This window comes from Hypanus sabinus, chromosome 19 (genome assembly GCF_030144855.1).
Source record: "Hypanus sabinus isolate sHypSab1 chromosome 19, sHypSab1.hap1, whole genome shotgun sequence".
In the NCBI taxonomy this organism is placed as follows: Eukaryota; Metazoa; Chordata; class Chondrichthyes; order Myliobatiformes; family Dasyatidae; genus Hypanus; species Hypanus sabinus.
In genome coordinates, this window is record NC_082724.1 from 65,355,477 (window position 1) to 65,375,861 (window position 20,385).

The 20,385-nt window shown below is 40.7% G+C and overlaps 2 protein-coding genes across 4 annotated transcripts in view; one reads left to right on the plus strand and one right to left on the minus strand.

The window, feature by feature from the left end:
* LOC132377996 (transforming protein RhoA) overlaps window positions 1-20,385 on the minus strand; it is a 123,947-nt gene that overhangs the window by 23,054 nt on the left and 80,508 nt on the right. For all 3 annotated transcript variants that reach the window (XM_059944569.1, XM_059944567.1, XM_059944568.1), the window contains 2 exons: window positions 19,004-19,161; window positions 11,625-11,745 (listed from right to left, as the gene is read on the minus strand). In XM_059944569.1, coding sequence (XP_059800552.1) covers window positions 11,625-11,745; window positions 19,004-19,159 — 277 coding nt within the window. In that variant the 5' untranslated portion in view covers window positions 19,160-19,161. The remainder of the gene's footprint in view (window positions 1-11,624; window positions 11,746-19,003; window positions 19,162-20,385) is intronic.
* LOC132377994 (uncharacterized) lies at window positions 11,765-18,995 on the plus strand. Its single transcript, XM_059944563.1, has 2 exons — window positions 11,765-14,106; window positions 14,385-18,995. Exon 2 carries the CDS (start codon window positions 14,552-14,554, stop codon window positions 17,756-17,758), a length of 3,207 nt encoding a protein of 1,068 aa, XP_059800546.1. The 5' UTR covers window positions 11,765-14,106; window positions 14,385-14,551; the 3' UTR covers window positions 17,759-18,995.

Consider the following 20,385-nt stretch of genomic DNA (forward strand, 5'->3'; position numbering starts at 1 on the left):
TGAGACTGCTACTTTTCACATTGTTTGTCAGTGATTTATTTTTTTTGTAATTTTTTTTATTGAAGTTCATCAAATATTTCCATAAGATGTATTTCAGACATTGTACACATATATCACAAAATTTCCACAAAGTACTTATCTGGGGTATACACTTATAGAAAAGAGTGGAAAGAAAAAACAAACAAAAGGAAAGAACAATGTACAATTAGGGAGTGATCTTTTTATTTACAACAGATTCATTGATTTGTGAGAATAAAATCAGGCCTATGAGGCATTATGTCGTTAAACCATTTTTCCCAGTATGAATCAAATTGTTCCAGCTTATGATTAACAGATGCTGTTATCTTCTCCATTTTGTAAACGCCCATTGTAATTTCCATCCATGTATTTAAAATTGGGCTCTTCTGTGATAACCATTTCCTAGTAAGAGTCTTTTTACCAGCCACCAACAGTATATTCATTAAATATTTATCTCTTTTCAACCATTCTTGAGGTATATATCCAAAATATATGGTCTTACTCTCCAAGGGTATTTCACATTTAAAGATGTCTTGTAAGGCATTGTGTATCCCCCTCCAATAGTTTTTGATAACAGGGCAGTCCCAAAAAAATATGATAATGATTTGCATTTTTATGTCCACAATTTCTCCAGTCAACAAGGTTACTATCATAATGGGATTTCTGAGAGGGTGTAATAAAGTATCTTATCAAGTTTTTCCATCCAAACTCCCTCCATTTCTGTGAACTGGTACACTTCCATTGATATCTCCATATTGTTGTCCATTCTTCCTCAGATATAATTATCTCTCCTTCCTTCTCCCATTTTGTTTTAACGTATGAAGGCAAATGTGTTTTAACATTTGACAACACCTTATACATGCTTGAAATGATTCTACAACCATTATCTGAATTATATGCTTTTCTAAGTAGCTCTATCAAGCATGTATTTGCCTTGGTTACATTTTTAAGCATCTTATTAACATATTGTCACATCTGTAAATACCGATAAAAATCTTGTTTTTCTAATAAGTGTTTCTCTTTAAGCATTTCAAAACCGAACAGTGTTCCTTCTTTCATTATGTTGCAAAGAACTGTTATTCCTTTAGCTGCCCAGTCCTTAAATCTAGCATCCAATTTATTTGGTGTAAAATCAGAGTCATATGCACACCATTTAAGAATTGCAATATCGCCCTCTAGATTATATTCTTTTACAGTAGTTTTCCATATTTTAAGAGTTAATTTCACCCATGGGTTATCAATAGTACCTTTGCAGGTTGTAATCAGCCAAAATTGCTTGTATGGGGATGAGAAGTACCCGCTCCTCAATGTTCTTCCATTGAGTGTCATATGATGGGTTGCACCAACATATCGCAGCTCTCAAATGTGCTGCAAAATAATAATCTCTAAGAGAAGGTAGGCCCCATCCCCCCTTTTCCTTTGCTAATTGCAAAGTTTTGAGACGAACTCTAGGCCTTTTACCCTGCCAAATATACATTGATAGCATCTTGTTCCATTCATTTAATTGATTTTGATTAATCTCTATTGGTAGGGTCTGAAAGAGATATAACAGACTGGGCAGTATATTCATTTTAATAGACTCAATCCTTGAACTGAGACTGAAAAAAGGAATCAGGTTCCATCTTGCCACATCTTCCTTAATTTTTTTTAAATAAAGGCTGATAATTACATTCTGATAATTTTGCCAAATCTTTTGGCATAATGATGCCCAAATATTTGAAAGACTGTGTGCCATGCGCAGGGATATCGACTTTCAATTTCTATTGGTGGGCTATAGTAATATGAAAGTAATTGGGTTTTATCTATGTTGATCTTGTATCCTGATAATTGACCATATTGTTCAAAGGATTGCATCAATTTAGGTAAAGAGTATGTTGGTTGCCCTAGACCAGGGGTCGGCAACCCGTGGCTCCGGAGCCGCATGCGCCTCTTTCATCTCTGTGCTGCGGCTCCCCGTGGTTTGTTAGTTTTTGAAATGTAATTCGAAATTTAAAGATTATGGTGATCTTGTACAATCTAAAAACGTTGTGGAGACCCCATTTCCTGGCACATCCGAACCGGCTCACAATTAGCCACCGTTCCGGCTAAGGGAGATAGCCTACGGGGGTTTGTGAGTACGTGTCTTTTGGAGCATCCGCGCCCATGGGGACGGGTTGAGGGAGGCTTTAAAGCAAGGCTGTTTAGTTCGAATAAAGTTACCTTTGACTGCAGTGTCTTTATTTTAGCGCTGCGTGTAGCACACCGCTACAACGTGTTTTTTTATCGCTATTAATATACATCACCACTGCCAATGCCTGACACCCGCCAGTGCGCGCTTTCTTTTAATTCTTCGATCCAAGGTAGGCCAACTATGGAGTAACCTTCAACCCAACGTCTTTTTTCGGAGTTCAAAATGTTTTTGTTGCATGCAGAAATATAATTTCGTTTTCTCTGCAGGAGTTCATCAATTTCATAAATGCAACACATTATAGTTTGTTTATACATAGCATAAAGGCAAAAAAAACCGTTGTATGCAGTGTTATTTCATTTTAAATGTCAAATGGGTTTTGTGGCTCCCAGTGTTTTCTTTTCTGTGGGAAATGGGTCCATATTGGCTCTTTCAGTGGTAAACGTTGCCGACCCCTGCCCTAGACAGATCAAAATGTCATCTGCATAACAAGTCAATTTATGCTCTGTCCCTTTAATAGTAATTCCCCTGATATCTTCATTTTGTCTGATGTATTGAGCTAATGGTTCCAGATATAACGCGAAGAGTAGTGGTGACCATGCACAACCCTGTCTTGTGCCCCTTTCTAGGGTAAGACTATTTGGTAAATATCCATTGATTTTAATCTTAGCAGTAGGATTGTCATATAGTGTCTGTATAGTTTTAATAATTGCCTTGGAAACCAAATCTATGTAAAACTCTGTAAAGAAAATTCCAATTAACCGAATCAAATGCTTTTTCAGCGTCCACACTTATCACTATTGCTTCGATTTTATTTTTTTGTAGATGATCCGTAATGTGAAGTGTCCTTCGTATATTGTCTTGTGTCTGGCATTGTCGTATAAAACCCGTCTGATCATTACTATCAGTATGGGTAGAAACTCCTCTAATCGTTTGGCTATGATGGAGAGAAATAACCTATAATCTACATTAAGAACGGATATTGGTCTAAATGACCCGCATTCCATTTTATCCTTGCCTTCTTTCGGTATGGCTGAGATTATCGCTTCCTTCCAAATGGGTGGCATTTGTGCCTTTTTTAGAGCCCATTTCAGTGTGGGGAGTGAAACAGGAATTAACTCATTTTTAAGTTCTTTGTACCACTCTGCTGTATACCCATCTGATCCTGGTGACTTGCTTAATTTAAGCCTACTAATTGCAGCTTTTAATTCAACTTCAGTTATGTCAGCAGTCGTCCTTCTATTTTGTTCTTCGCTTAAAGTGGGTAACTCTAAAGAATTCAAGAAGGTGTCAATTTTTCCTGATTTCTTGCGTAGCCAAATTATTTATTTCATTCTTAATTCTTTTAATTTCCCCCAATGTATCCTGTGCCAAACTCAATTTGTGTTTTTTCTTTAGTTCCTTCGGCCTATTTTGTAATTCCTCTAATGTTTTATTCCTTATTTTTTTCTTATATGAAGATATCGCTATAATTTTCCCTCTTAAGACTGTCTTCAGAGTATACCATAAAATGGGAGGTGAAACCTCTCCATTATCATTAAATTCTAAGTAGAGACCGATTTCTTTTTTAATTTGTTCCTTAAAATACAGATCATTGAGTAGACTTGAATTTAGTTTCCAAATAGTATTCTTTGGTTGTAGCTCAAAATCAACAGATAAATATATAGGTGCATGGTCACTTACAACTATTGTCCCAATTCCACAGGTGTTTATTTTGTCTTCGTCTTTTCCAAATGTTATGAAATAGTCTATTCTTGTATATACAGAATGGGGAGCAGAATACTGAGTGTGATCCCTTCTATCAGGGAAAAGATCCCTCCATATATCAATTAAACCAACATCCTCAAAAAGTGTATTAACTTTCTTATGTAAAGATTTTGTTTCATAGGTTTTTCTATTGGAAGAGTCTAAGTTTGGTTGTAATTGTAAATTTAAGTTTCCCCCACATATCAGGAGACCTTCTGTTTCCGTAACCATAATATCAGTAATTTTCTGAAAGAAACCAGTATCACTTCCCGGGGGTGCGTATATATTTAATAGAGTAACTGAACTGCCATCTATATTTCCCCTTACCAGAATATATCTGCCTTCTTTATCTCCCATTTCGAGTATTTTTTCAAAATTTAGCTTACTTGAGATAAGAATAGCAACTCCTCTCCTATGTCCTGATTTATATGAGGAGAAAAACAGATTAGTGAAGCCCACTCTCTTTAGTTTTTTATGCTCATTATCACTTAAATGTATTTCCTGTAAATATACTACATGGGCTTGTTCTTTTTTCATTTTGGATAAAATTCTCTTACGTTTGATTGGATTTAATAGCCCATTTACATTAAAAGAAATGAATTTTACCTTGTCCTTAGCCATCTGTATTTATCTGACAATGTATCATTGAAATTAGAATAAAACTTAATTGATCTACTCCCTGAACAAATAAGAACCAAGAAACACAAATAATAACACAAATGGCAACGAATGTGTGATTCCAAGGCTGAGGTCTCTAGTAGATGACCCTGCGTTGAGCTAGAGGAAATGTCTAGCTGTGGGGGATAACCCCTCCTACTTGTGAGTTGAGGGCCCCCATTGCAGTATTCATAAAAGTCAGTGAACAAATCCATTACAGAGAAAAGATTTCCCTGTATACTCCTCCTATATATACATACATATATACACATACATATATACATACATACACACATTACACACATAGACATATGCACACACACACACACACACACACATATCACACACACATATATATATTCTCATTTTGGTGGGGAAAAAGGAGTAAGTGAGCAAATAAAGAATAACAACTAAGTAATATGAAATCCACATTATAATAAGTATTTCTCGAGACAGGTACATCACCGTGTACTTTTGCTTCTGTTTAGCTTCTCAACATTTTTTAAATTAGCCAAACCTTATGGCTCTTCTGAAGGGGGTGAGGACTGTCTTTGGGAAACTCCCGGTCTCTTCCTGATATGTTTCTCTCGGCCTTCTCCCGTCTCCCGCCTTCTCGTTTCTCGCACTATTTCCCAAGCCGAGGGAGACAATTCCTCAGCCAGGCTTTCCCTCAGTTTGATCACGCTGACGGGCAACCCTCTGGCCTTCATGTCTGTAGTCGCCTCTTCCACTGTCTGGTACAACTGCATCCCGGTGTCATAAAACACTCGAAGTTTAGCAGGTTACGGAGTCTTAAATCTAATTTTATTTTGCTTTAATACTCGCTTTAATTCAGAGTATTCTTTGCATTTCAGGAGGACCACGGCGGGGGGGGGGGGGGATAATCTTGGTCAAAATTTATTAATCTATTCTCTAAAAACACTTTCTTCTTACTCCAGGCCCTTCGTAGAATCTCCGCCTTGGTGCTGTACCGAAGAAATTTCATGGGGAATCCTGGGGAGGTTTTGGGACTAATGCGTGGTGGGGTCTTTCAACTTCCAGCTTCAGAGCTGGGGGAATATCCAGCGCATCCCGCAGTAACTTTCCGACAAACTCCATCATAGATGAGCCCTCCGCTCCTTTGGGAACATTGTAGATTCTGATATTTTTCTGCCATGATCTTCCCTCCAGGTCAAGCAGTTTACCTTCTTGGTGATGTATTATTTTTATTGTCTTGCTCAGTATCCGTTCCACGTTTTGAACGTGATCTTCCATCTTCTCAATGCGAGTCTCTGCCACTGCTATTTTTTGATTAACGCTGGCGAGCTCTGCCTTAATATCACTGAGCTGCTGCTTCATATCTTTCTGGACCTCCATTATTTCTTTCAGGATTTCGAAGATATTCGCCACTTCATCTGAATGAGGCCCGGCGGCCGCCTCGCTAGCACACGGTCGGGTAGGAGAGCCGCTCGCAGCACTCCTCTCGGACGCAGGCTCCGCAGTGTCGCTTTTTTAATTTCCATTTCTTCTCCCCATTCATGCCCTTCTTTTCAGTTCAAATATTTTTTGAAAAATACATTTGATGGGTAAATGGGGCTTAATACATGTTTTTCCGGAGGAGCTAGTGACTTAAGCTGCCATTCTCAACGATGACGTCACCGGAAACAGTTTGTCAGTGATTTAGATAATGGAATTGATGGCTTTGTGCAAAGTTAGCAAATGTTACGAAGATAGGTGGAGGAGCAGGTAGTGCTGAGGAAGCAATGTGATTGCAGTAGGACTTCGACAAATTGGAAGAATGGGCAAGAACATGGCTGATGGAATACAGTGTTGGGAAATGTATGATAATGCATTTATGCATATTGGTAAAAGGAATATTATCTAAATGGAGAGAAGGTTCAAACATTAGAACCGTAGAGAGACTTAGGAGTCCTTGTGCAAGACTGCCAGAAGGGTAATTTACAGGTTGAGTCTGCGGTAAAGACGACAAATGCAATGTTGGCACTTATTTCAAAGGGGAACAGAATATGAGAACAAGGAGATAATGCTGAGGCTTTAGGAGACATTAGTCAGGCCGCACTTAAGAGTATTGTCAACAATTTTGGGCCCCGTATCTTAGAAAGGATATATTGTCATTGGAGAGAGTCCAGAGGAGGTTCATGAGGATAATTCCGGGAATGAAGGGATTAAATATGAGGAGCACTTGGCAACTTTGGGCTTGTACTCTCTGGAATTTAGAAGAATGTAGAGGGATCTCATTGAAACCTACCAAATATTGAAAAGACTAGATAGAGTGGGTGTGGAGAGTCTGTTTCCTATATTGGGGGTATTGAGTTTCAAAGACTCCTTACAACTCATGTTCTTAGTATTCTTTTTATTTGCACATTCAGTATTTGTTCATAATAGTTTTTTGTAAAATTCTATTGTATATTTTCCTTGTAAATGTCTACAAGAAAATGTGTCTCAAGGGAGTATTTAGTAACAAACAAGTACATACTTCGACAATAATTTTAATCTGAATTTTGAAGCATTGCATTTCAGATTCTAATTACTCAAAAAATGTTCTCTCATATCACATCACCTCTTTTAATGAGCAACTACATCCGTGCTGTCTCCATAACTAAAATTTGTTTTCTTCAAATCCTTCATCATAGATCAAGCCACCTCTGTTCTAATTGTCAAAAGTACAACTCTCTTCCACTATCATATTCTGTTGTTCCTCATCTGTAGCTATTCTAGTGAAACTCTTTGGAATCCTTACCCAAGCCTTCCAAGAATGCAGTGTTCATCATTAAACATTAATTTTGGCCCAGCTTAGTTCATCGTCATAATGTAGAAAAGCCAGAAAATCTTCTGCTTTACTGTCTGACTTAACCTACAATATGAACTCTCTTCTTGTACATTCAAAAACCTGTACTTCCGTGATAATGTGCTTTCCAAGAGTTCTCTGCCTTATTTTCAAATGCAATAGGGTTGTAGTCCAACTCCACTGACAAAGCAGCAGTTACACAGAATCACCTCATATAGAACCATAGAACACTACAGCACAGTACAGGCCCTTCAGCCCTCCATGTTGTGCCGACCCATATAATCTTTTAAAAAGATACTAAACCCACACTACCCCATAACCCTCCATTTTTCTTTCATCCATGTGCCTGTTCAAGGGGCTCTTAAATACCCCTAATGTTTTAGCCTGCACCACCATCCCTGGCAAATCATTCCAGGCACTCACAACCCTCTGTGTAAAAAACTTGCAGTAATTCTGTAAGTTACTTCAAGCAGGACATGAAGTAACATACAGAGCTGAGGAGCCAGATACACTTTATACCAAACCCATCAGCTTTATGTCAGCTGATATATCTACAATAGCTCCATTCGTTAAGGTCACCAACCTCCTGGTTAAAGAGACAAGTTTAGCTAAGGTTTCTGTTCCCCCTTCATTAATTATTGTTCTGAATTACTGTTAAAAGTTTAAAAATCCAAAAAGTAACAATAATTCAGCTGTTTGTGTGCACCTAGAAACTAGCCCTTGACAAGATAAGCAATGTATGATCAATGCTGTTGGCAAGGTTTAGGATATGTCCATACAGCCTGGGGGGGAATAGTGATATATAACCATATATAACAATTACAGCATGGAAACGGGCCATCTCAGCCCTTCTAGTCTGTGCCAAACACTTACTCTCACCTAGTCCCACCAACCAGCACTCGGCCCAAAACCCTCCGTTCTTTACCTGTCCATATACCTATCCAATTTTTTTTAAGTGACAAAATTGAACCTGCCTCTACCACTTCTACTGGAAGCTTGTTCCACACAGCCACCACTCTCTGAGTAAAGTCCTCCCTTGTGTTACCCATAAACGTTTGCCCCTTAAACTCTCAAATCATGTCCTCTTGTATGAATCTCCCCTTCTCTCAATATGGAAAAAGCCTATCCATGTCAACTCTTATCTATCCCCCTCATAATTTTAAATACCTCTATCAAGTCCCCCCTCAACCTTCTACACTCCAAAGAATAAAGGCCTAACTCGTTCAACCTTCCTCTGTAACTTACGTGCTGAAACCCAGGTAACAATCTGGTAAATCTCCTCTGTACTCTCTCTATTTTGTTGATATCTTTCCTATAATTCGGTGACCAGAAATGTACGCAATACTCCAAATTTGGCCTCACCAATGCCTTGTACAATTTTAACAATACATCCCAACTCCTATAGTCAATGCTCTGATCTCTCTGCAAACTTTGAAAACCTACTTCATTATCCACAACGCCACCTATCTTAGTATCATCTGCCTACTTACTAATCCAATTTACCACCCCATCATCCAGATCATTAATGTATATGACAAACAACATTGGACCCAGTACAGATCCCTGAGGCACACCACTAGTCACCGGCCTCCAACCTGACCAGCAGTTATTCACCACTGCTCTCTGGCATCTCCCATCCAGCCATTGTTGAATCCATTTTACTACTTCAATATTAATACCTAACAATTGAACCTTCCTAACTAACCTTCTGTGTGGAACCTTGTCAAAGGCCTTACTTAAGTCCATATAGACAACATCCATTGCTTTACCCTTGTCAACTTTCCTAGTAACCTCTTCAAAAAATTCAATAAGATTTGTCAAAGATGACCTTCCATGCACAAATCCATGTTGATTGTTCCTAATCAGACCCTGTCTATCGATATAATTATATATATATCTACTAAGAATACTTCCCATTAATTTACCCACCACTGACATCAAACTTACTCTTAGATAATTGCTAGGTTTACTCTGAGAACCCTTTTTAAACAATGGAACCATGTGAGCAATACGCCAATCCTCCGGCAACATCCCCGTTTCTAATGACATTTGAAATATTTCTGTCAGAGACCCTGCTATTTTTACACTAACTTCCCTCAAAGTCCAAGGGAATATCCTGTCAGGACCCGGAGACTTATCCACTTTTATATTCTTTAAAAGCCCCAGTACTTCCTCTTCTTTAATCATAATAGTTTCCATAACTACCTTACTTGTTTCCCCTACCTTACACAATCCAATATCCTTCTCCTTAGTGAATACTGAAGCGAAGAAATTGTTCAAAATCTCCCCCATCTCTTTTGGCTCCACATATAGCTGTCCACTCTGATTCTCTAAGCGACCAATTTTATCCCTCACTATCCTTTTGCTATCAATATAACTGTAGAAACCCTTCGGATTTATTTTCACCTTACTTGCCAAATCAATTTCATATCTTCTTTTAGCTTTTCTAATTTCTTTCTTAAGATTCTTTTTACATTCTTTATATTCCTCGATCACCTCATTTACTCCATGCTGCTGCTATTTATTGTAGATATCTCTCTTTTTCCAAACCAAGTTTCCAATATCCCTTGAGAACCATGGCTCTCTCAAACTTTTAACCTTTCCTTTCAACCTAACAGGAACATAAAGATTCTGTACTCTCAAAATTTCACCTTTAAATGACCTCCATTTCTCTATTACATCCTTCCCATAAAACAAATTGTCCCAATCCACTCCTTCTAAATCCTTTCACATCTCCTCAAAGTTAGCCTTTCTCCAATCAAAAATCTCAACCCTGGGTCCAGTCCTATCCTTCTCTATAATTATATTGAAACTAATGGCATTGTGATCACTGGACCTGAAGTGCTCCCCAACACAAACCTCCATCACCTGACCTATCTCATTCCCTAACAGGAGATCCAACACTGCCCCTTCTCTATGTATTGCTGCAAAAAACTATCCTGCACACATTTTACAAACTCCAAACCATCCAGCCCGTTTACAGAATGGGCATCCCAGTCTATGTGTGGAAAATTAAAATCTCCCACAATCACAACCTTGTGCTTACTACAAACATCTGCTATGACTAGGCAGTGGTAATTTGTGTGGGCAGTATTGCCATGGGTCAAGTGCAGGGTTCAGAGTTTGGATAGAGAACAATCTGGCCCAATGATTTTGCACTTCTCACAGCGAAGACACCCACTGTCTTCATTACCTATTGTACAATGGAGAGCATACTAACTGGCTGCATCACTATCTGATATGGAGGAGCCACTGTACATGTTTGAAATAAGCTGCAGAAAGTTGTGAACTCGGTCAGTTCCATCCTGGGCACTAGCCTCCCCAGCATCCAGGACTTCTTCAAGAAACAATGCCTCAGAAAGGTGGCATCCGTCATTAAGGATCCCCATCACCCAGGACATGTCCTCTTCTCACTGCTACCATTAGGAAGGAGGAACAGAATTCTGAAGATACACACTCAGTGATTCAGGAACAGCTTCTTCCCCTCTACTATCAGATTTCTAAATGGACACTGAACCTATGAACTCTGCCTCACTAAATTTCCTTTTTTTTCCTTACTACTTAATTATAATCTATATAACGTGTGTGCACTTACTGTAATTTACAGTTCTTATTATGCATTGCAACATACTGTTGCTGCATTACAACAAATCTCACGACATATGCCAGTGATATTAAACCTGATTCTGATACCAGCAATCAATTCCAAAATAATTCTCTCAAACAAACACCATGGAAGTAATAACCACAGCAATGCCATAGAAAAAAAATCACTCCTAAACAATCTCTGGAATGAATGTAACAGGAGAATTAAGGAAGAACCTCACATTACCAAAGAACAAATACTCCTAAAAAAATCTCTGGAATGAATGTAACAGGAGAATTAAAGCCAATGACATCATATAAATCATAATGGGAATGTAGGACGTTATCACATCAATCTCACAGATTATATTACAAGGAAATAAACAATGTCTATTTCCTGGCAATTTTAAAAACCTGAGAGGTATAAAGGTTTATAAATTTTTTTAAATTATAAAAGCTTAAGAAAATACGGCACACATATTTCTTTCTTACATTTAGATAGCCTTAATTTTATTTGTTGAAATTACTCATATGTGATTTCTAACACAAATGATATATCAAAACTAACAAAAGCAAAAGTATTTCGGGCTGTAGATGAATATATTTAATTCAACGGCTGGAACGGTACAATTTTTTTTTGCAACATAAGTACAGAAGTCTTACCTAAACTGTCAGGGCTATCAATTGAAAAACACATTAGAATAACATCTGTATCTGGATAGGAAAGAGGCCTAAGTCGATCATAATCTTCCTGTCCTGCTGTATCCCAGAGAGCCAGTTCAACCTGCAGAAGATGAAAATAATCAATTTTCATACATCTCAAATGCCTCATTCAGAGAATCTCTGAATTAAAACAATCTCTGAGGACAGAGAAATAATGCAGATTCATTCTACAAGAAATGAATTTCACTGAAAGCTAACAACTCCATCTGCTGAAAATTACTTAAAGTAAAAATAACCTTGAATATTGTTAAGGAACTCAAACATATTGATGAATATGTGGATGTGTGTTTCTGACCCAATTACACTGCGGAAATTATTGGGAAACAAACTTCACAAGCTTGGAATCACTATTCTTTTCAGAACTATGCTTTGCATCAAAATCTCCCAGGATGCAGACTTTCTTCACCGTGCCCAATATCTCAAATGAAACCATTAATTTTTTTGAGAGAATTCCAGAGGTTCTTGTGAAAGAAAATAAGTCAGTAGTCTTGTCACCAGATGTAATCTATAATTCAGAAGGAACTCCTATACCTCAAGATGATGCAGCTTGTTATCTAAGGCAGTTAGCATAACCAAAGGAGAAGCTAGATAAACCCAGGAGAAAGAAAATACTGTTAAATCCTGATGCTTTGGGGATCCAAACGTTCGTTGCAAGTTATGAATGAGGCACAAAACGTGTTGCTTAAGATTGTTTTATTTAAGTGTTAGAACAAAGATGAAGGGAGAAGGAGCATGAGCAATGAGACTGAACAAAGAGAGACAGTGGGTAAGAACAAGAGAGCCCAAGGAAGAAAAAAAGTTTTCCTATACCAGACCACTGATTCTAATTAAATATGCAGATTCAAGTAATGTGACACCTGCCACTGAAACCAATAAGTTTCCAGAAAAATACAATGGAAACTGTAACTCACTGAACAATTGCATGTATACAGGTGATTATATAAAAAACACAAACATGCATAGGAATGTTAAACTACAAGGAAAAATAACAATTCTACAGCTCAATCCAACAATGCTGAAGGTAAGATGAAGGATGGCTAAATTGGTCTCTAATCTCTGGAACTAACCTATTGTTTGTGCTGTCAGTGGCAAATGTTACGTATCCCGTAACTGGATCACTTACCAGCAAAGATAGAGAGGTCCGTTGAAGTCTGATGGCACTATTTTGAAACGTTTTTATTTATAAAGGGGCACAAAAGTAAGGTTAATACAAACATTCAGATAATGCACATCGTCAATACTCAATCTAAAGCGCGGGTATAGTAATGTTCATCATTAAGCAATGAGCTCTACTGGTGTCTAGGGGTTAATATATGGTCCGTTGGAAATATAAAAGTCACTCAGAAGTCTTCAGCTTTTTGGGAATCGCTGGGTTTCACATGTTGCGACAGAGAGAGAGAGATTGGTGAGAAAAGGAAGACTTGCCCGGGTCTTTATGAAGCACTCCGTTGAATCAGGGGAGCGTTGGTTCCCCGTTGTTAGTTCGAAGTCCTTTTCGGTGTTATCAGCCACCTGCTCTCCAGGCAAAGGAGAAACAGAACACAAGTGGCTTTCTTCAAAATGGCTTCCCGCTACAACGGGATCGCTGTCGTGTCTTCTTGGTGGTCTGAAGGGGTTGTCCCCCCCCAGAACCTCCTTTATACTTCCTCACGGGGTCGCAGGTGTCAATCAGGTTGGGATGATGCAATCTCTCTCTCTCAACCAGCCCACTTTGCCCGAGGGCTTTACACGTGGTCTCCATGAGACAATAGTCAATGTTGCCTTATTTTGCATCCCGGTGGAACGCGGTATTTGGCACGTCCCTCTCTCTCTCCCACTTCCTGTGTCTATTCAGCACGTCTCTCTCTCTCCCACTTCCTGGGTCTACTGACCCCCCCCCCCCCCCAACTAGTGCTCTTGCGATTCTCACAAAGGAGGGGGCTGGGATCATAACACAAATAAATCTACATTGAAGTAATTTCCAATCTTGAAACCAAATCCTAGCTTCAGAAATCATTCTGCTACTCAATACGAGCAAGGTAATGAATCTCAAAACATGAGGAATGCCGAAAAAATATACAGCTGTAAGTTTCAAAATGCTTAGCATAACCATTTCACCATTTGTCTCCCCTTTCCCAATCGCTCAACTCTCACCCCCTTTTTTTAAAAAAGGGGCCTGTGCTGTCTTTACGACAGTTATTTAGTTTATAATATTTTCGCTTAGTAATTCATTCAATAGTATTTTCTAGTTAGAATTAGAAGTGTTTAAAGTGTATTCATTGCATGTAAAATATATCGGCATGCGATGACGTCACATCCGGTTTCGCCGCGTCTTGTGGGAAAACACCGGTTTGAAATTAGCGCGAGGGTGGGGGCTTTCCACGAGGCTCACCTGAGCACAAGCAGTTTTGCAGGCATGAGAAATCACAGTGAGAGCAACGCTGTAAGTTAATAGATAATCGATATATTGAACTAAGATGTTAATGCTGATCCTGTTAGAGGTAACGACGGTAGATAATGTTTATGCTTTCGTTAGTTAAAGAGTCGCGGATAGTTTGCATGGAAGTGTATTTAAAGTAGTCAATGGAGCAGGTAAACTCTCCCTGTATACTGCACCTTAGTGTAATGTAGTTATAGTCACCTTTGCAAGTATTTGCACTTGAAATGTGATATTAAGGAAGGAACAAATACTGTATCAATCTTGTATTGTTTTATCAACAGTTTTCACCATATGTTAATGTGAAGAGTGAACAGTAAATGGTTAATCTTACTGCGATCTGGTTTGCATTGGCTGTGGTTTATCCGGACGTTAAATTCGGCGTTTCGTTACACCCGAAGGAGAACGTGACAGTGAAAAAGCGGCATTATCAGGTGTTTCAAGTGCTGCAATGTCAGCTCAATCCAGCATCAAGTCGACGCCGCCCAGCGACAAGGGCGGTAAACCGACATCAAGTAAGCCCACCCGGGCGTTATCAGGTGTTCCAAGTGCTGCAATGTCAGCTCGATCCGGGATCAAGTCGATGGCGCCCAGCGACAAGGGCAGTAGAACGACATCAAGTAAGTCCACACAGGCAAGAGCCAAGGCAGAAGCCGCCAAGGTGCGACTGCATTACGCCAAACAAGAAGCAGTTTTGAAAATGAAACTGGCCACCAAAGAAGCCGAAAAGGCCGCCAGAGAAGCCGAAACCCAGTTGGAAATGGCAAAAATATCGACAGAGTTGCAAGTGCTGCAGCTGGAAGGAGAAGGAGAAGCTGCCATGGTGGAAGCAGAGTACATAGAAGAAGCTGAAGGGTCGCGTGATCTGACCGAAACAAGTTCTGCTTTAGAAAGGACCAGACTGGAACGCACGAGCGACTATGTACAATATCAAGCAGACAGGCAGGCTCGTCTCCCCTCTCCATACCTATTCGATAACTTCCCCAGCTACGAGGAAGAGAATTTACCCTCGCGGCCCCGCGATGAAGTCAAGAATGAAAGAGCTGACAACCGATATACTTTGACACCAAAGTTACAAAGTTCGATGCGAAGAGACGCGGAGGTTGAATCCAGGATGGCAAATTCCATGAGAAACGTGCGTTCTCAGTCATATAGGCGCCAACGTACTTCTCCAGCCCGCATGCCGCTTGCCGCAGATCCCACGCTGCAGTATTTAGCACGACGGGATCTCGTCACTTCGGGACTGTACCAGTTTGACGATAAACCCGAAAATTACCGCGCTTGGCTCTCCACATTCACCAACGTGATTGACGGGGTCCAGCTCAGTGCAACCCAAAGGTTGGACCTTATGGCGAAATGGCTGGGGAAAGAATCACGCGACCAGGTGAGACGCATGCGTTCAGTGTACATCAACAAACCTGAGCTAGCCTTAAGCGAAGCGTGGGAGAGACTTTGGGAGAGATATGGGGCCCCCGACATTATTGAAGGGGCGCTATATCGACGTCTGGAAAACTTTCCTAAGGTGTCAGCCAAAGATCACTTTAAGTTAAGAGAATTCGGAGATTTACTCATGGAGATCCAAGGCGCCAAAGAAGATGGCTATTCAGCTGGTCTAGTATTCCTAGATACTCCATCCGGGATTAGACCAATTGTGGACAAACTTCCATTTGGGCTGCAGGACAAGTGGCTGACTGTTGCCTCAGAGTACAAGGAAGACCACGATGGTCGATTTCCTCCCTTTAAGCACCTCACTAGGTTTGTGTGCAAGGAGGCGAAGAGGCGAAACGACCCTAGCCTTGTAGGTCCAGGAAGCAGTTCGATTTACACCAAGCCAGGCAGATCCGTTTCGAATGTTTTCAACATTGATAAACCCGTGTCAGTGCTCAAGACCGAAGCCCTTACGACTAACAACGACCCTGGCAAGTATTGTCCATTGCATAACAAACCTCACCCCCTGAAAGCATGCAGAATGTTTAGGGAAAAACCCCTTGAAGAGAGGACGGCTCTTCTCAAGGAGAAAAGAATATGTTTTAGATGCTGTTCCTCAACCTCTCACCTCGCCAGAGAGTGTACGATCGCCGTGAAGTGTCCGGAATGTGGCAGCCCAGATCACGTCGAGGCCATGCATCCCGACCTGTCACCACAAACCGAGAGCGCTCCTTCACCCCCACAACAGGACGGCGGGGAGGGAGAGGCTCACTCTAGGTCAATAGCTGTCAGCACGAACTGTACAGAAGTTTGCGGTCAAGCTCAGTCAAGTCGTTCTTGTTCCAAGATCTGCCTCACTAAGGTGTACCCTAAAGGAGCCAAAGACAAGGCCATCAAAGCCTATGTGATTCTGGACGATCAGAGCAATCGTTCACTAGTCAGTCCAGAGTTCTTTAAATTGTTCAACATTGAGAGTGAGCGGTTCCCATACTACCTCAAAACTTGCTCAGGCAACATGGAAACCCAAGGAAGGAAGGCAGAAGGCATCCAGATCGAGTCCCTGGATGGTAAAGTCGTCATCTGTCTCCCTCCGCTCTTAGAGTGCAATGAAATCATGAATAACCGCGCTGGGATCCCGACACCAAGTGCGGTGCTACACCAGCCGCATCTCCACCACATCGCCAAACACATCCCAGAACTGGATCCGAAAGCGGAAATACTCCTGCTATTAGGAAGAGATGTTATCCAGGTACACAAGGTTAGGCAGCAGATCAATGGACCACTCAACGCCCCCTTCGCGCAACGTCTGGATCTGGGCTGGGTGGTGATAGGAGAGGTGTGTCTCGGTGACGTACACAAACCGATGGTTAACACACTCAAGACCAATGTGCTAGAGAGTGGCCGCCATTCAATCTTTCAACCCTGCCCGAGTGTCCCGTGCATCAAGGAAGCACAACAAGGCGTTAACAAGCGCGAGGCAAGCGACGAGTCGCTGGGCCAGTCAGTCTTCGCTCTAACGAAGTATGACAACAAACTTGCACAATCAGCTCAAGATACCATTTCTTTAAAAACCAAAGACACCAAGGTCTTCAGAGATGAAGCAAATAATGGGGTTGCCCCATTGCCAATCAGAGAACCACGCCAGCGCTCACCAGATAACAAAGAGCAGGCAGTCAAACGGTTCACGTCCTTACGGAAAACCCGGAAAAGGAAACCCGAGATGCAGCAACGCACCCGATTGGCCCACGAGGTACTGTGCACCCTAATGGCAGAGGTCACAGCCATTATAAACGCACAATCATTCCTACCTGTGTCTTCTGACCCAGAAAACCCCTTTATACTTTCGCCATCAACGCTCCTTACGCAGAAGGCAGGAGCACCTCCTCCACCAGGAGACTTCTCAGACAAGGATTTGTACACAAAGCAATGGAGACAAGTCCAGGCTCTGGCAAATCAGTTTTGGTCCCGCTGGAGACAGAAATATCTACACTCGTTGCAACAGAGACAAAAGTGGACAGAACCCCGAAGGAATCTTCAAGTCGGAGACCTAGTCCTGCTCAGGGACAAGCAGATCACCCGCAACAGCTGGCCAATGGCCAGAATCACTGCTACATTCCCTAGCGAGGATGGACATGTCAGGAAGATCGAATTGAAGACTACCGACCAAGGCGATGTGAAAATTTACCAAAGGCCAGTTACAGAAGTTATTCTACTTCTACCCAATGACTGATTAAGAGACTAAGTTTTGTACTCTGCTCATTGTGACCTTACGAAGGTCAAGCGGGGAGTGTGCTGTCTTTACGACAGTTATTTAGTTTATAATATTTTCGCTTAGTAATTCATTCAATAGTATTTTCTAGTTAGAATTAGAAGTGTTTAAAGTGTATTCATTGCATGTAAAATATATCGGCATGCGATGACGTCACATCCGGTTTCGCCGCGTCTTGTGGGAAAACACCGGTTTGAAATTAGCGCGAGGGTGGGGGCTTTCCACGAGGCTCACCTGAGCACAAGCAGTTTTGCAGGCATGAGAAATCACAGTGAGAGCAACGCTGTAAGTTAATAGATAATCGATATATTGAACTAAGATGTTAATGCTGATCCTGTTAGAGGTAACGACGGTAGATAATGTTTATGCTTTCGTTAGTTAAAGAGTCGCGGATAGTTTGCATGGAAGTGTATTTAAAGTAGTCAATGGAGCAGGTAAACTCTCCCTGTATACTGCACCTTAGTGTAATGTAGTTATAGTCACCTTTGCAAGTATTTGCACTTGAAATGTGATATTAAGGAAGGAACAAATACTGTATCAATCTTGTATTGTTTTATCAACAGTTTTCACCATATGTTAATGTGAAGAGTGAACAGTAAATGGTTAATCTTACTGCGATCTGGTTTGCATTGGCTGTGGTTTATCCGGACGTTAAATTCGGCGTTTCGTTACACCCGAAGGAGAACGTTACAGGGCCAATATTGATACGTTTAAATAAATGGGGAAATAGTAGCAGTAGTGTAATCACTTGAGTCGAGTATGTTCTTCTAAGTGGTTGTCTATTTAGGATGGATTCCCTTAATGGAAAATGCCTGTGCATGACTTTGTTTAATGAGGAGAGGTTGATTCATGGCCATCACCACATGATACCTTATGAACCAGGGTTAGGATCCACTGGTATGGAATGCAAGATGACTAGGAACTCTTAACTGCTGCAGCCCTCCTCCACCTTCCCTGCCATTGTGATGTGTCATCATCTTCCACCAACTCCACCACTGAGGTCTTGGTTGGATTGCTATCTGTCTAGAACCTCCCCCTTAACCTAACTAACATGGATGACCCTACCAGGAGCTAAGCGCCAGATGGCTAAACTCCGACAGCAATAAAAGCTAGATTTTTACCTTAGTGAACAAGGGCTAATACAATACAATCATTAAACATTTGAAATCTAACATTTGTGGTATGCCTATAGATCTTATTACCAACCTGCTTTCCATCCACTTCGATATCTGCCACATAATTTTCAAAAACTGTTGGAACATACACCTCAGGGAACTGATCTTTACTGAAGACGATTAGTAGACATGTCTTCCCACAAGCACCATCACCAACTATTACGAGTTTTTTGCGTATGGCAGCCATCACTGTAAAAAAAATTGGTTAAAAATTATGTCATTTACATGATACTTTATATCAAAAAATTGTTTTCTTTTAAATTTATGGTCGACTGTCAACGTCCTTAACATTAGACCATAAGCATAAGACATAGGAGCAGAATTAGACCATTGAGTCTGTTCCACCATGGTTGATATATTTTCTCTCTCGACTCCATTCTCCTGCCTTCTCCCCTAATATTTGACGTCCTTGCTAATCAAGAACCTATTAACCTCTACCTTAAATACACCCAATGACTTGGCATCCACAGTCACCTGTGGCAATGAATTCCACACATTCACCACTCTCTGGCTACAAAAATTACTCATCTCTGTTCTAAAGGGATGTCATTTTATTCTGAGGATGTTCTCTTTGATCCTTAACAACCCCACAATAAGAAATGTCCTTTCCATATCTACCTGATCTTTCAATATTCGCTATTGTGCAACTGCTAGTGTCTGAAGTTACATCCACAAAATAGATCCAGTGTCAATGAAGGAATTATCAATGGATACACTCAAGTAGAGACAGAGTGCAACATGGAGTCATACAAATAAAGCATTATTACACACCTTTCAGCCATCAAATCTCCCCTGACCATCCATTTACACTAATCCTACATTAATCCCATTTTTAATCTTCCCACATTCACATCAACTCTGCTCAGATTCTGCACTCATCAACATTAGCTGTAATTTAGAGCAACACATTAACCCACCATCCCACGTCTTTGGGATTTGGGGTAAAACAAAATGGAACCCCTAGAGTAAGACACGAGTCAAGTGGAGGGCATGCAAACTCCGCACAGTCAACACCTCCATCAGGATTGAACCTGCGTCTTTGGAAATGTAAGGCAGAGGCTCCATTAGCGGCACGAGAGGAACTTCCATATGATGGGTTCCATGCATCTTCTAGCCTCGTGGTTATTATTTGGGTAGTGCTAGTGCTCAAGAAACATTCAACAGCACCACAAACAGCAGGTTTTCCTAGTGGCCACTCTATTGTCATGACAATGCCACTCTCACGTTGGAGTCGCAATACCTCATATTCTGTCTGGTAGCTTCCAACCTGATGACACAAAACATTGATTTCTCCAAATTCTGGTAATTTCTCACCCCTCCCACTTCTCTTCTTCTCACCTCCCTCTGGTTCTTCTCCATTTTCCCTTTGTGTCGTGGACCAGTTATCGGATTTTTTTTTAAATAGACCCTTAA

Excerpts from the sequence above, each read along its gene's own strand:
- LOC132377994 (XM_059944563.1), top strand. The coding sequence starts at position 14,552 with ATGTCAGCTCAATCCAGCATCAAGTCGACGCCGCCCAGCGACAAGGGC.